Raw genomic sequence first — 16,534 nt, forward strand, 5'->3', positions numbered from 1 at the left:
CCCTTTTTTCCTGGCAGACACAGAGTTTTTATACCGGGGAGAAGGAGAAAACTTGGGAGCCTTTTCTAAATTATAGGAGTATGAGTGTCAGTTTTGTTGTTTTCATTTTGTTCACAATGAAATGCCTCAAGAAATTACCTCCTTGTGCAAGTGCAGGCTTCAAGTTTTGGCATCTTACTGATAATGGTGTATCTTAGTTACAGCTAAAGTGTGTTTCACAGTCTGATCAGAGTATAGGAGTGAGGCTGGCCAGAATTCGATGTGCACAAGAGGGGAAGCTTAGTGAAGGTGCCATGTCTGAAGAACAGTCCTGGGTTCTTCATCAGAGCCCAATGCAAAAACAGCAGGAGTTTGCTGACCCAACTGTATTAAAAGGGGCAGTTATCAGAGGCCAAATCTCTTTTTTTTCCAGGCAAGAGTTCATCTGTGTTAAAAATAAATAAATAGATAGATAAAACAAAAACCCATCTAAAAACAGGGCAGATCATTTTCTTTCCTAAAAAAAAAAAAGTTTCATTGCTTATTGTACAAAATGTCCTACAGCTACTTTTTTTTTTCCCCATAAGTATGAGTCCTGTAGAGTGTAAAGAAGATGTGAAAAATACTAATTATATACCCTTTACTGGTATACTTTGACCTTGACCACCAGATCAGGAAGGAGAACAAAACCTCTGGGTGACCACAGTTACCACTGCCATGCTTTATCTTGGGCCTTGTGCATCTTTATGACTATCCCTGCATGCTCCTGGAAGCCTCCTTCCAAAAACTAAAGCCGGTCTGAAAACCACACACACTAGAATTGGCCCTGTTTCGTGTTCAGGCTGACTCTGTGGTTTTTCTTCTTTCTTCATGTTTTCTGTCTTCATGTCCTGCTGTCGCAGTTCTCTCAACTATCTGCCTCCTGCCTGCCACATGCTTTTCAGTAGGGATGTGGTGCAGAGCTGGATGCGGAACTAAATTCTCGTTGACTTTGCAGCTCTTTTTATAGAGCTGCCAAAGTGGAGCAGTCGCTCGCCATTTCCGTGACAACCTTTTTCTGACTGTAGTTGCTTGTGTTCTGTTTTTTTTCTAACTAACTGATTTTTCTGTCTCTGCAATGTTTCTTGTGGTTTAACTAGGACAAAAGTATAGCATAGTGTCCTTGTTTAGTAATGAGCACGTGCTGTCTGCAGGCTTTGAAATAGACACCCCTGATAGTTTTGGAAGAACGTGCCTCCACGCTGCCGCTGCAGGAGGGTGAGTAATTGTGACTACAGAATATACACAGACCAGCTGTTACAAGTCATTTTGTAGTTCCATTGCAGATTTGGGGCATACCAATTCTGCTGTGCCAGCCAGAAATGTCAAATTTGGGTCATCTGGGATGGTATTTTGCCACTGTCCTCATGCTCATGTTGCTTGCTTGTAAAACAAAGAAAATGGTCTGATCTCCACAACAAACAACTGACTTGTGATTGAAGCGTGAGTTTCAGACACAGAGTGAAACTTCCTTCTCACGTCCCTGTGAAAACTGCTTCAGTTTGGGTAGGAGTGCTGTGTACTCACCCAGATCCGTGTATTGGCCATGGTTGTTGGTGAGGGCTGTCAGTCAGTAGGAAACTGTCAGCTCCTAAAGCAAAATGTGGAGTAAGGAGGAGGTGTGGCTCCTGAGATGCTGCTGGTGCAGTTGTTGCCAGCCTCCTCATCTGGGCTGCATTCTTGCCTGTAAACACAAGCATGCACTTACATTTGCTGCCTTGTACTTGATCATGCATCCTTGGAGTCCAAATGCAGCTCATCTCCCTCCCAATTCTCAGGTGCAAGTTTGAAAATGAAATTAAAAAGCCCCACCAAATTAGAAAGCTAAGATTGCTATCCTTTCAGGATGATGTATTTCTGCCCAGAGCCTGGGAATGAAAACAAATGAAAGCTGAAATGTATCAATTTATGTCGTAAATATAGCATCCAGTCAGTTATATATTTCCAAATTATTGTCAGTGGAGCACTGTGAAATAGCAAATGCACAAAACGTTTGGCAAACATTGAGTTTTGACTCTTCTGCTGAGTACTTTATGGCTCAGAAAACAGCTGAAATGGAGCCTTGGATAGAACCACCTTGGATTCTCTGTGATGATAGCAAGCAGAAATGGTCATCTGTAGTGCATACTTGGCAGTCTTTCTGGAAGTTGTTTTTCTTCCTGGTGTATTAAAAGGCATATATCACAAAATTGTCATTATTACAAACACCTAATGAAACAGATCCTAATGCTGGTTGTATTATTTTTATGGCATTATTCTTGTTGATACTTGTCTTCTGTTAATTAATGAAGGAGGTGTGAGCCTTGCTTTGATGGGGATTCTTATAGTACATTTCAGATACTACCCCTTTGATAAGGCTGCACCCAAAAGAATAATAAAAACCATCTGAAAGTCCAAAAGAGAGCGAAGGAGAAATTTCATAAGAAGCAAAAGTGGCTTATGAAAATAAGCTGTATATTTCCAGTGGCTTTACTACAATTGTCATCACTAACAAATGTTTCTATTTTTAGTGTGTTGTGATGAGTGTTTTGCAGTTATTTTATGGAATAGCAATTTTGAGTAGGGATGAACTTATGCCAACATTCTGCATCCAGTCTTTTTTTTTTTTTTCTTGGAGTTGGAACTATGCAAATAACATTGTTTTTTTTTTCCTTGCACATACCTGTTACTCCCATTACATTAATGGGAGTTGTATGGGCTTGAGGAAAAGGACATACTTTAAGGCTTGCTCATTTCATTTTGATTGTGAACAGAATGATTTATTGCCCCTGTTAATGACAAAGAAGTCTTGGAAAGTGCTATGCTTCTTTATGTTGTTTTCTAGCTTGGAGTCATACATTTACTCTCTTGAACTACAAAATAGATGAGTATTCAGCTATTATATTTTTGTATTAAAACTCACCTGGCTTTAAATGAGATGAAGTTAGGATGTGGTGAATTCTTTCAACAGATTAAAAAAGAGAAAAGCAATGGAGCCTAACTCATCTGCTTATATAAAAGCAATGTTAATGTGACAATCATTTTAGATAGTTAATGCTTCTTATTCAGCAAAGTACATAAAGGCATGCTTAAATCTATCAATTGCCAACAAATGATTTGAGAATAAACCTAAAAGTAACTCTGTATGGAATCTCACTGAAGTAAACAGGATTTTAGCACACCATTGCAGCTTTGCAAGAGGGGGTGGATTTCGTTAAATGTCACCTCTTCATTATTAGACTGGCATTTTATCAGCTAGCACCAACTTTAAAAGTCTTCTCATAAAATACCATTCCAGCGTGGGAAGCGTTAGAATGCAGCCCCCTTAGAAAATCTCCAGATGCAATGAATTCAAATCATATTTACTGCTTTCTCTTCAGAACATTAATTTTTCTTCTGCAGAAGTCTGAGGTTTTCTAGAAACAAAGGAAATAATTTCTGAAACTTCACTTTCTGTTTGCTGTGACTGGATTTCAGGTTGTAGTTATCCATATCCTGATTTTGCACTGCAAATAGTTTAAAAAAAAAAAAAAAAAAAGAACTTTTTCCTTTTGGAGGGAGGGAGGCAACCGAGATGTAAGCTTCTGCTTTGTTCATGCTTTGGTTTTCTTCTCTTTTCAGTAATGTTGAATGTATAAAACTCTTGCAAAGCAGTGGAGCAGATTTTAATAAGAAGGACAAACGTGGGAGGTATGTAAATACTGAAACTCACTTAAAAAAAAAAAAAAAGAAATCTAGCAGGCAAGGGTGAAAGACTGCCTCAGTCTGGATATCATGTGTTCCATGAACAATGGCAGTAAAATAAAGTAGGAGTTTGACATTCCCTGCAAAGCTGCTGCTACAGTTATATGCCAAGCAAACAGGTGCAGACTTCATTAAATACGTAAAAGCCATCCCATCCTCTTGAGCTTTCTGTTTTAAAAATACCACTGATTTTTTTTTTTCCTTATTGCTTTTCTTATTGCCTGAATTCTTGTGCTTATGTGCCCAAGTCAGCACCTGGGTTATGATGGGAAGGACTGCTGCTATTTGATGTGCTTCCTACCCTTTTACGGTTTTTTTTACTGTTTTCTCCTCCATATGAAGTGTTGTTAAGAGTGTTGCTATGCCAGAAATGGGTTTCAGTCTTTGATTGCTGCAGAATATCTGTCTGGTGTTTTGTTCTGTGTTTTTCAACAAGGCAGATGTTTTCCAAACCAGGTTCCCCAAAGCCTACTGGTGGAATTGGAAAGGGAGAAGAGCTGTAGCTGACTTAATAGCACTATTTGGTTTGGCACATTGTGTCTTGTGTGGCAGCAGGCTGTGCCATGACACACTGATAGATCTGCAGCCACAGTGGATATGGTATTATCTACCCTCAGCTGTAACAATGAGGCACATGCTTGGGTTTCCTGCTTCTTATGAAGCTGTAAACCATGGTGGATGTATGCACAGTTGCTTTAGATCAGTAAGGTGATTCACATTAAATGGCTGATGATAGTAGCTCTGTTTGAACTGAAGACACTGCAGAAATTCTCCTTAACTACTGCTGGGATGTCTGGTTCTTTGGAGGAAACACAGTAAAAGCCGCAGGTGCTTCAGAGGCCGATGAACTCTTTTGGAGGATTTATGGCTTTGTCATTATACTAGCATAAAGGAACTATGGTTGAAAGGGTCCAGCGTGGCTCAGGCACTGTGGGCAGTACTCCATGGTAGAGAGACAGCAGTGATTATCATTCACATCCTCTGAATATAGCTGGTAGAAGTGTGTCAGATATGTCAATAAAAATTACTGTGTTCTTCTGTGAAGCAGAGCTGTCCTTGATTTTTTGTTTGTTTTTTTCAACCTCCACCAAAATAAAAGTAGATTGTTTTAGGGGACAAAAGAATTTAAACTAGTTGAGCACTTTTGTGTAGCTGATAGAGCCTTTGCAAGTTTCAGCCCAGCTGGCAGTTGTCCTGATGATTCGAGCTCTCTCTGAGTAACATTTGGCCTTTGAAGTGAGTGTGCTGAGCTTCCCTGCACAATGGATCTCTTCTTGGGCTTTGGAATTCGTCAGCGATGGGATCCCCCACATCTCTGTCCACCTCTGGTGCTGCTGAGCCTGCCCACGCTGAGCTGATTTTGGAGCTGAATCCCAACTGTGGTTTCTTTGTCTGGAGTGCTGTTGCCTCTGTGGGCTGATGCTGAGCAGCTGGAGTGAGCAGAACCAAAGCAAGGAGCTGGGTTTGGCAGAGGTGCTGAAGCTCACATTGCCAGTGCTGCTGAGGGGTGCTGTACAGCAGGTAGATTATCAGGCTGCAGTGAAACCAAAGCTTTTAAAGCTTTGATCGTGTGTGCTCTTAATAAAGAAAAAAAAGTTCATGATATTACTATGCAAGTTAGGCTTAAAAAAGAAGTTTATATATGTGTTATTTTAAAAAAAGAAAGGCAACTGTAAGAGAGGGAATAACAAAGTCTCATTTACTCTGTTCAGTTGGTATGGCTCTGAAAGCTATAGCAGTTCCCACTAATCAAGGTGCTGTGAGGGCTGTCTGCTCTGCCCTGACTCCCAGCTGAAGCAATGTAGTGTGAATGCAGAGCAGTAGCAGAGGCTGTTGCTGGGAACAGTTTGCTTGCAAGATGCAGAATGTGTGCAGGTCTGTATGCTCTTAAGCTTGGTAGGAGTATCAAAACTTCCTAGTAAGACAGTAATTTGTTAAATTTGCATAACTTTGAATGTCATCACAGTAATGTAAGGTGCTGATTTTGACTGCTGGAAGTCTGTAGGAATGCAGCGGTAGTTAAGGTTTATTGTGATCCTTAACAGTGCGTGTTGGAATACAAGGTAACAAACTGTCCCTTTTGTTCTAGGACACCTTTGCACTACGCAGCTGCAAATTGTCATTTCCACTGTATTGAGACACTGGTGACCACAGGAGCCAATATTAATGAAACTGATGAGTGGGGACGCACCCCTTTGCACTATGCTGCTGCTTCTGACATGGACCGAAAGTAAGAGAGCCTGTTTGTATTCCTTGTTCAGTGTTTTTCCAAATCAAGCGTTCTATTCTCATTATGACTGTGCCATTTGAACCAAAAAAATGAGCCGGCTGGCACAGGATTTCTCTCAGGTGTATACATTAACTCCACACTGAACTGCTGTGCCTGTAATCTGGATCCTCAGGTGATGTGGCACCTCAGCCCTGCAGTTTACCTTTGAAGTAACACATGATTTTACAGCCCCTCTGTCCTAATGAACTGTTTTTGCTACATACTGTCTTTCTTCTTCTGTGTGGTTTCCTGACAAGGGAAAGCTCAGAGAGTTTTGTGTCTGCTTTCCAAGTCCATCAGAAGGAATGGAAAAAGAGACAGTAGAAGGAGTTTTCCCAGGTGGACTGCAGTGATAGTTGGCCATTCTGATAGACTTTCTGGCAAAAGCAAGATAGATCTACCCATCACTCTCTCCACTGTCAGAGCTAATAAAAACTCTTACCTTTTCCAAATAGGTTGCTTTCTAGAGACTAAAGAGAGAGGCCTGGGGAATATCCTTTGGCAGAATGCAGAACTGTTCTTCTGAGAAAAGTTTGGAAGGGGAAAACAGCTGCAAAACTTAAATATCTGGAGGTTACTGAATAGAGTTTCTGCATATTTTGGCAATCTTTTTTCTATAACATATTGCATGAAACAGCCTCAGTTATCCTGTTAGTTGTCTCTTAAAACTGATAGGGACTCTTCAGACTCTCAGGAACTATTTTCCTGGTTTCTTATATAGTGAGGTCTGGTTAAAAGGAGGGCACAAAAACCAAACTGAAACATAAAAAGTATGGCTTATTCCCAGCAGAATACCACCCCAAAAGCACTTTTGGAAGACTTTTCCCTAAGCTCGTAGCAAAGGTTTGGATACCATAGGTGTACATCAGTAGCTTCTTCACCATTTGCTTCATTTGCTGTGGTACTACTGGTATCAAAAATGTCTGCCCCGTCAATGTAAAACCAGAATGGTACTGGTAAGAAGGCATCAGGATGTTCAGAGGACTGTTCTTGGCGTTGCATGCTGAATAGGCTTGTATGAAGGCTTTCACCACTGGCTGTTTCTAATTAAAGCTTGCCAGGGTGTGATGTTCCCTGGGGTGTTGAGAATTGTGATTCAGTATGCATTTTCAGCTTTTGACTATTTATAGGTTATGCTCCTGCATGTAAACAATCTTTTGGCTAACTTTAGGGTACAGTTGCTTCCAATGATAACTTTAAAGTTAATAAATAAATAAATACAAATCTAGGTTTAGTCAGACTCTGAGCATTGGTAGGAATGTTTGGCCACCTTTGCCTTCAGAGTCTAAGCCTAAATTGATTCTGATGTTGTCTTCTCATTAAATTTTCCTGTTGGAGATGTTTTGGAAGAAGCCTTGTTAGATGAGATGTTATTTACAGTCCGTGATTTTGTAGGTCAGCATATTTATTTTTTTCTGCTGAACAATGGCAAACTCAAAGTTGGACAATCTTTGTCCAAAGGTTATTCAAAATCATTTAACTTTGAATGTGGGCAGTTAATGATCAGAGAGAAGTCTTTGTGCAACCAGGTTGTCCAGTGTTTCAGCTGATTTGGTAAGTGTTGTTGCTTATGGATTTCAGAAAATACTCCTTTCCTGCAGGGGAAACAACATGGGCATTTACATTAAATAGATTATTCAAGTTTATGAGGATGTATTGTTTTTCCTGATGATAGCTTACTCTGTTCAGGGAACATTATATTGGGATCTCACTAATTTATCGTTAGCAGAAAGTAAATGTGGGTATGGCTTTCACTTGCTATGTGAGCAGTTTGAAAATATGCTCAGTACAGTTACTTCCAATGGCTTTTTTGAGGTTGAGTGTCTTGCTTCAACATGGTACATGAGTACTGTCTATATGTTTACAATGTTAGGATTTTTTTAACTGATAAATAAGATTTCTTTTTGAGTTAGTGAACATCAAACAAAACAGACCTCAGATTTGTGGAGCAGCCTCTTACTGTAAGCATCCACAGAAAGAAAGTCAAATCTTGGAAATACATATGGGAAATGACCTGATAAGGAAAAGATGTATTATTCTGCATTGTGCAAAACTCAGTCTGGAATACATGTGTTATATAGGAATTGAATTTAGCAAACTGTCCTTCAGACCTTCCAAGGTACTGATCTGTAATGGTACTTAGCAATTGGGAAGCATGCATTCTGTGTTGGCCTTGGTGCCCAAGGAAAGTCATAATCCAAGGCTCATGCTCATAAGCTCACAGATCACAATCTTCTGGCTGCCATCCATCCAGCTGGGAAACAGAGATGCCAAAAATGATCCGGGTGTGCAGGAGTATGAAGACATGCTGAGCAATTTTGAAGAATCCAAAGAATCTGACCAGACATCTGGGAATCCGAGATATCTCACAGTGCTGCCAAGGCATTTCACAGAAAGTGAGAAGAGTCAGCAACACAGCTAAAGCTGATTAAAGATAGACTAATTCAGTATTAGTGACTAAACAGTACCTGATAGAACCAGAATTCTCTGGTGGCTTTTTTGTTTGACACTCACTTGGAAGATGATAAACTTCCATGCTGTTGTTGTCTGCGTTGTTTGCAAAATGTATTATCTGCAGATCCAGGTAGTACGCTCACTAAGCTTATGTAACTTTTTACTTTTGGAAGAGGTCAACTCCATGTGAAGGAGATTGGGGATGGGTAGCATACTGCATCAAAATCACTCATATTTTGAAAATAAGTTGCATTTTTCTGTCATTTGTGTCAAGAAGAAAGAATATTTTAGGTAACTCCCATGAAAATGCTGAAGAACTTGAAAGAACCAGTGAAATGAAGGAAAAAGAAGCTGCATTGTAAGTGGTGTCAGTAAAGAAGTTAAACTTCATTTCTGGAGAAAGCCATTGCTTTGCACTACAGCTTACATCCTGCTTTTGCTCATTCATTGCTTTGCTAGACACGATGCTTGGCTTTAATGGGAGCTAACCTGAGGAAAAAAAGCTCTGCACTCTCTTTTATGTGCATATTCCCTAATATTTCTGCTTCTGTGCTTGTTGGGCTTCCTTAATGGAAAATAAACAGCTTCAATAATTTAATAATTCATCAGTAACATGCGCTGCTTTATTTTAATACTTTGCATTGAGTATGTATGTTGCAAACATAAGTTAGCTAATGGCTGCTTCAGTGTATTTGCTTGGACTAGCATTTTCGTATAGCTGCATATTGATTATTTCTCATTTTAAATATCCACTTTTTTGTATGACAGCTTATAGTCACTAACAATTACAAGTTACTGAAGAACATAATAATGACAAGATGATGATTTCTTGGCGGTGTAAGAAAAAATGATAGGAGCTGAGAAGAAGATATGGGATCTTTTGGAAAAAATGATTTAAAAAATGCCAGGAAAGAAGACAATATATTTATATACATACATGCTGGGAAATAACCTCAGTAAAATCCAATTTTTATTTTGCTGTAGTATGTGGTTGGAGGCCAACTGTGTGGTTAGAGAATTTGCAGATAATAGCAGTTCTGGCTTTCTGAAATGGGCTGTTTACATCATGGGGCAGAGTTTTCTTTCAGTCTCTTGTTAGAAGGCCGTTTTGGAATCTAGAGTAGCAGCAAAGGTAGGGTTTAACATTTAGGAAGATCTTCAAAGATGAGGGGGGATCTTATGTTTAAGAAAACAAAAAAAAAAGTTGAATGTGGGAAGCAGTTGGTGAAAAGGAAGGAAACCTGTGAATGCTTTGAAGTGGTGTTAGAGACACCAAATGGGCTGCTTGTCTGCAGTGCCGCTCCTACTTGCAGTGAGGGATAAATCTGTTAAATATTGAGAGTTCTCATTTAAACTAATGCATTGTTTACAGGTGTCTGGAGTTCCTTCTACAGAATGATGCCAATCCATCCATCCAAGACAAAGAGGGGTACAACACTGTGCATTATGCTGCTGCATACGGACACCGGCAGTGTTTGGAACTGGTGAGCGCTCAGATGGTTGAGAGGTCTCTTAACTACTGATACAGATATATGTGTGTGCATGAATGTCCCAGTATTGTGAATTCACCTCAAGTTTATGATTTGAGTCCTTTGGAAATACATGGTTCTGTGAAAACTTGCAATAAACTTAGTAAAGTGGAACTAATAAGCAACCAGGTACATGTTGAAGACGTGATAGTTTTGTTAAACCAGTCCTTGTTCAACAAGCTGGTGCTTAAATGTTGAACATGAGTGGAGCTCTGGTTATTTTTTACCGTAATGGAAATATTCCCAGTGTTTGTGACAGTAATAAGGAGTAGTTACCTGTGTGTGGGGATGTGTGTACACAATTATCAGGCTTGTGTGCTGAGAGCTTTTATTAGCTGCATACCTACACTGTGTTTTTGCCTCTGAAGAAACAATAGCAGCACTGACAAAGCTGATAAACCATAATCAACCTTGTGGGCCATGTGGCTGTTTTCTTTGTTGGTGTGTTTCCGCTGTTGTTGCACCTGAGTGATTAGAAATTGCATCTCTCAAGAAGCCCAAAATGTTCAGTCAAAAACTGGATTTGGGAGATCTCACAGTGAGCATTTATAGTAGAGTGGAAGTTGTAAGTAAATAAATCCATAAAAATCCTGTGAAAATGGATGTTACCTGAACAGCTTGTTATACAGGGGGATCCAACACAGATATAAATAGGCTCTGCTTTAAAAAAAAAAAAAAAAAAAAAAAAGGTAGAAAATTGTATAGATGTTCAGACCTGAGTAAGAGTGCTGTGCGCTGTTCAGTGTTTCACATTGTTTGGTTTGCTCTTTCCTTGTTAAAGAGTTAAAGTGCTTAATAATTGAAGAAGACTTACGCACAAACATGTGCTGCCTTCATCCCACGTGCACCGGCTCTGTCAGTCGCTGCCACCTCTGGGAGATCCTGCAGCTGGCCCAGCCTGGGTCACAGCTCCAGGTTATAAGCCTTTCAGCTCCCACCTGCACACACAATTATAGTAAGGACACTTGGAAGACCACTGCTTCTTTTTGCTTGTGGCAGATGTTCGGCCTTTCCTGGTTGGGAGGCGTCTCCTGGAGCTGCTCATATGTGGCTCTGCCCCTTGGGGACTGAGCAGTCCTCTCCTGCACACTGCATTTGGAGCAAAAGCAAATGTTCTTGGCCTTTGAAGGGTGTGTATGTAGTTTGTTTGGTGCAGTGTACAAGCCTATGCTTGTATGGCTACAGCAGAGTGTACTGCAGCCTCACTTCTGTCTTACCAACAGATTCTTGCAGGACTGGTGTGAGCAGAGCTGTCTGCAACAATGTCTTCTCTTTCAACCTGGTATTGTAGCCCTTGTGTGCCCCTAGGTGCTAGGCAAGCACAGGGAAAGGTCTCTTTTCTTGCTGCTGGACACATTTTCTCACAACATAGCAGTTACAAACCTGCTGTCAGTTCACAGTGTTACTTAGACATGCCAGACATACAAGAGCTGGGAGTGCAGCACGTATTGGAGGTGTTGTGTTTCTCTTCATTTTGAAGGGTGACATGCAAACCATGAGTGAGAGGCAGCAATGCAGCAAATGTGCTGTATTCATATCGGGAATTCAGTGTTGTTTCATGTTAATCCTCACATATTTGTGACTAGAGCTGCAGTATAGAAACCAAAGGCCAAGGGTCACTTGCAAAGTTACAGCCATACAGCGTGTTTTCCACACACCTATGAATGACCATTTACATACTATGCTGTCTACCTCAGAGCATTATGTGGACCAGGATTTTGCCACTGGTGTTGAGAGATTGACAGACATTTCACCTCTGGAATACAAAAGACTGAGTGCTCTGGCAAGCAATTGTGCTCAGCCTGCAGCAGGACTGGGGTCATCATCTTTTGTATCCACTGTCAGAAGAGACTGATTCTGTTTAGTTCAGTGAGTAGTTTTCCCTTAGTTCTAGTGAGTTACAGAGACCCAGGTTATATTTGTATGATGATATTTGATAACGATAATGAATTGATGCAGGCAGTTACCTTTACATTGATTTTTTTGATTTTTTTTTCTTCCCTTCATTTCTTATATCTGAAACATCAAATGAGCTAGGAGCAGTATCCAGCAGCTGAAAGGTAGTGTTGCTGTGAGCATATTTTCAGTTGTCCTTGCTCAAGGAGTAGTGGGATCCCAACAATGCCAATTCCAGTCTAAATGCATCTGTAACTAGATAGAGAGACTTCTTGTTTTGGCTTCACATGTGTAATAACAGGTACTTGGGTATCCAAGTGCTAACCTTGAACCATTAATCTACATGACAGGGTCTGTCATGTGAAATGTTCCTTCTGAAATATTTACAGTTTCATCCTAAAGAAGAGATTTCTCAGGCAGGATTATTGAAATTAAAGCTTTTTTTTTCAGTGCCAAGTTAACTGTTATTTTACTGTTTTATCCCTTGGGTGTATAGTTTCAGTTTATTAGTGGCAAATCAGACAAAAATATCTGGAAATTTTCCCTTGTCCTACAAGACAGTTTTTATGGGCACAAAACTGTTAGGGGAAGAAGTTCATTTAAGATATGAAGCTTTGGATCTGATCAAAACTAAGGCAAAATGTTGCAATGCTGAGCTTGATTTCTGTGGTAACAGTTACTAGCATTTCCCTAAATGCACAATATCAAGCTAAAGGGATACATTAATGCATATTTTCAGTGTTGTGGACCTTGCCAAATGTGTCAGAGCTTGTAAGCCTAATTTTTTAGTTCCTCCTTCCCTCCTGTTTCTTTTATGCAGGTAACTGAATTAATCTATTTCAAAAGAAATGATCACTTAAAAAAAAAACATTCTGAAGAGGACAGTGCAGTGTCTAGTGAAGTTTCCTTAGCTCTAAGGGATCTGATCATTACTTTAAACATCATGGCTTCTCAGCATGACAAAATATTTACACCTCTGAGTACAGTTTTGGAAGGGTTGGTTTATCTACAGAAATATGTTTTTAATTTTTGCCATATTTTGTGGCACAAGAAATAAGGTGTGTGTTTGTGTGTTCAACCACAGAGCTCAATGCCAGAAGCTCTTCTCTGGAGGACCCTTAAGTTGCCTGGAATATCACTTTGCAGTGAATGACGTGATGTTGCTAAAAAGAGAACAGTGGAAGCAGATTCTTGAATTCTTTCGACATTTGTAGCAAGCCATTCATAAAGACTGAATGGTGAGCATGTGTGCTTGAGAGCAAGTGAAGCTCTGTCTTTCTTGTGTGCTTTCATACTTCTAACAATATAACCTCATGTTTGCTCAGATTGAGACTGAGCTTCTTTGGTGTTGGATAGTCGGAGATGCTGTTCTCTATCACTTACTGATACGTTAGAGTTGATCATGTTAGTGAACTGAAGTAGTTACGAGTAAAAAAGGTTTATTTTTCATTGAAATGATCTATCACAAAATCATTATTGCCATGGAAAGAGTGAAATTGCAATTGCAAATTAAAGTGTAGTGTGGAGCGTCAGTCAGACCCTTTATGTTTTAATGTCAAGACAAAGGAAATGAAGCGTGTCAGTGTTTTGCAGTGATATCTCTTCTCTGACTGTAAGTACTGATTGTTAATTTTCTTTTAATCTGCACTTCTCCTTATCTCATCAGCAAATGAAATTCACTTTTGGCCAACAGAAACTGAATTGGCACAATGGCCGATTCTCTTAAGGATGGGAGGAGGGCGCATGGTTTAATGGAAAACTATATCTGAGAGAAAAAGTACATCTTGGTTCATATGCCTGACCAAAGCAGTGAGCTGCAGAGCCATCTGCACTGGGAGATCTGCTAGCAGAGCCTGTCACTGTGGGCTGTGTTGTGGAGTTTGAGGGCAAGGACACATCTTTTGTTAGACCAGGTGTGGCAGTGAGGAAGCAGCAAGCTGTGTGTTCCATGTTCGGTCCCTTGCATGTGGAGAAGTTAGAATCACAGACCCTCCAGGTCTTTCATATGACTGCTCCTGATTTTCTGTCTGTTCATCAACAAGAATGTGTTGGTTCATTCATCTGAGACACTGGCAATCAGTGGTGGGCAAATCACATGTGGTTGGGATAGGCGTGAAGTAGCTGTCTGCCGCGTGGGGTCCTGCCTCGACCACTTGTCTGGCTCCAACCCCTGATCTGCCTCATGGCCTGAATCCCTGCATTCAAAGGGGCTGTGCTCTGTTTTTCTTCTTTTATGCATGTCTCACTGTCTCCATGACAAACGCTGCTATTCTGAAAGGGAGAATTTTATCTGACAGCAGCAGTGATGGTGCTTTGTGCCAACCTACTTTGAATGTCTGAGCAGTTGTTCCACGTGCAGTGCAGAAATTTGATGTTTCCTCTGCAGTTTAGGTACAATTAGGACTTCACGTGCTTACTTTTCATGAAGAAAACACCAGGTAAGACTCAAAAAATACACAGGATAAGATTTCAAATAAATAGGCTCCCTATGCACAGAATTCAAGGGAGGTTATGTGAAGTATAACTTTGAGCAATTCTGAAAAACGTGAGTATGAGTTTGGATGACTGCTTAGTGAAGGGCTGTTAGCAGCACCAGCTGATATGTGAGAGTGGGTGCCTGTGCAGGCAGCTCTCAGTGCATCACAACCAGGGAGCCTTTCTGTCAAACCCACTGTCGTACACACCTTTCTTGCATATTTTTTCTAAGCAGAGGAAGTTTACAGTTATTCTAGTATCCTTTTTTGTTGTTTTCTAAAAGGAGAATGCAAAAGAAGATGGGAACATATCGAACATTTGTACATGCTGATTAAATTATTAATAGGAGCCTATATGTGCTAGAATTGCCAATATATGTTAGCTTATGGCAGTGCATAAGCTTTGGCTTAGGTTTTTTGTTTGGTTTTTTTTTTTTTTTTTTTTTTTTTGCTTTGGAAGCTGAATTGGAAATCTTTTAAGAATCAAAATTAGGATGCTAAATACTGCTTTTGAACTTCATATGAGGGCAGGAATTTGCCATCTGCATCCGAGTGGCACTTTGGCTCCTAGAATAGCAGGATTGCCTAGGAGGGCTTTTTTCTGTCTAACAGATTTAGGGATTTTTTTCTTTTTCTTTTTTTTTTTTTCTTTTTTTTCTTGATTTTTTTTCTTTTTTCTTTTTTTTCCTGACAGAGAGAAGCAAGCTGTTAACATATGCTGTCTTTTGTCAGAGAGTAACAAGGTGATCACAGAGCTGCAGGATATGGTTTTCCTTCAGGCATGGACTTGTGCTGTTGCCTGTAGTACCTGTCTGTGAATGTGTGTGGTGTTTGAGTGGAAACGTGGACAGGATATCTGACTTTCTAATCTACTGAATCCAGTGAGAGAGGTGTATGGCATTGCATTAGACAGCATAGCTCAGAAAGAGGTGTGGCTGCTGGGGTCTTCAGGCTGTAATCAGGCTCTTTTATTCAAGGGAAGATGTTTGCCTGTTTTCAGCAGACTTCCAAAAAGCAATGTCTCTGGTTTATTGCTGTAAGTACGCTTTAGACAAAGGCTCCCACAGCGTGCATATTTTGTGTCTGTCTTTTGCCAGTCGAACAGATTGACTGTAAACATTCTCCCTGACTATTATTTTCCTCTTTCTCTTCCTCCCATGTGATTTCATGCAACTGGTATCTGTTCTCAGGGGCTGACATTAGGCAGTTGTCTTATTGCTGCTTCAGGAGCATTTCGTCCATAGGTGGACAGTATAGAGACAGATGTGTAAAGGTGTCCTTGTTAATATGCTTTTATTCATTCCTGAAAGTGCCACGAAAAATAGCTACTAATTGATGAACATTTTGACATTTTACATTTGGTATTAATAGCACCCAGCTATGGTGCTATGAAGAAATAAATCACTTGTGGGTGTGGAAGTGATATGTGTTTAAACTTGGAAATTGCCTTATTGAAATAATCAAACTTTCAGTGGAAAGCCACTTGAATGTCAGTGGTGGTTAGATCAAACCTTTGACATAGCTACAGGTGGTGTGTACAGGTGGCTGTGTACGTGCATGCTGTTTCATACAGAATCATGCTTTCTCTTTTCTTCTAGGATTTGAGGTAGCACCCATCACTACAGTGATCTGGTTTGAAGTTGCTTCTGATATCTTATTTTTAAAAGTGTAGCTTAAAGCTTTTATGCATGATGAAAGTATGACCTCATTTACTTCCTAATAGTAATTTTAAATTACGGAGATACTCCATCAAGCTTTATTTTTTTAAAAATAGAGATAAATAAATAGAAGATTTACTGTAGTTCAGAAGAACAATGGTGTCAACTATCCTGTCAGTAAACAGCAAATCGGAGTGGGGAGAAAAAAAAAAAGTAAAATCAAATGGAGTTAAATACCCCACACCATATTCATCCATGTAATCCTATATTGTAAGCACAAAATACATTCAAACAGTGAGTCTTCTTCTATCTGTAAATACCATTACTGTACAAATGAAATTGTGAGAACTGAATGTTATTAATCTTTGCATGGAACGGGAGGAGAGAGAGCTGCAGCCTCGTAGTGCTATTAGCTGGTAGCAATGGAACTGAATAATTGATGCTTTACCTTGTTTTGTCTGCATGTCACTCCCAAAGCACCAAGTTCTTGAGTGTGAAGGAGACTTAGCAAAA

General features: G+C 39.9%; 1 protein-coding gene across 3 annotated transcripts in view; it reads left to right on the forward strand.

The window, feature by feature from the left end:
* ANKRD44 (ankyrin repeat domain 44) overlaps window positions 1–16,534 on the forward strand; it is a 109,517-nt gene that overhangs the window by 71,858 nt on the left and 21,125 nt on the right. For 2 of the 3 annotated variants that reach the window (XM_042874553.1, XM_042874552.1), the window contains exons 12-16: window positions 1,173–1,236; window positions 3,619–3,687; window positions 5,831–5,971; window positions 8,742–8,822; window positions 9,837–9,948. In XM_042874553.1, coding sequence (XP_042730487.1) covers window positions 1,173–1,236; window positions 3,619–3,687; window positions 5,831–5,971; window positions 8,742–8,822; window positions 9,837–9,948 — 467 coding nt within the window. Of the gene's footprint in view, window positions 1–1,118; window positions 1,237–3,618; window positions 3,688–5,830; window positions 5,972–8,741; window positions 8,823–9,836; window positions 9,949–16,534 lie in introns of all 3 variants that reach the window. The other variant, XM_042874551.1, reaches the window with a different exon arrangement.

The sequence above is a fragment of the Lagopus leucura genome, unplaced genomic scaffold, assembly GCF_019238085.1.
Source record: "Lagopus leucura isolate 7727_CA_CO unplaced genomic scaffold, USGS_WTPT01 Super-Scaffold_100012, whole genome shotgun sequence".
Taxonomy (NCBI): domain Eukaryota; kingdom Metazoa; phylum Chordata; class Aves; order Galliformes; family Phasianidae; genus Lagopus; species Lagopus leucura.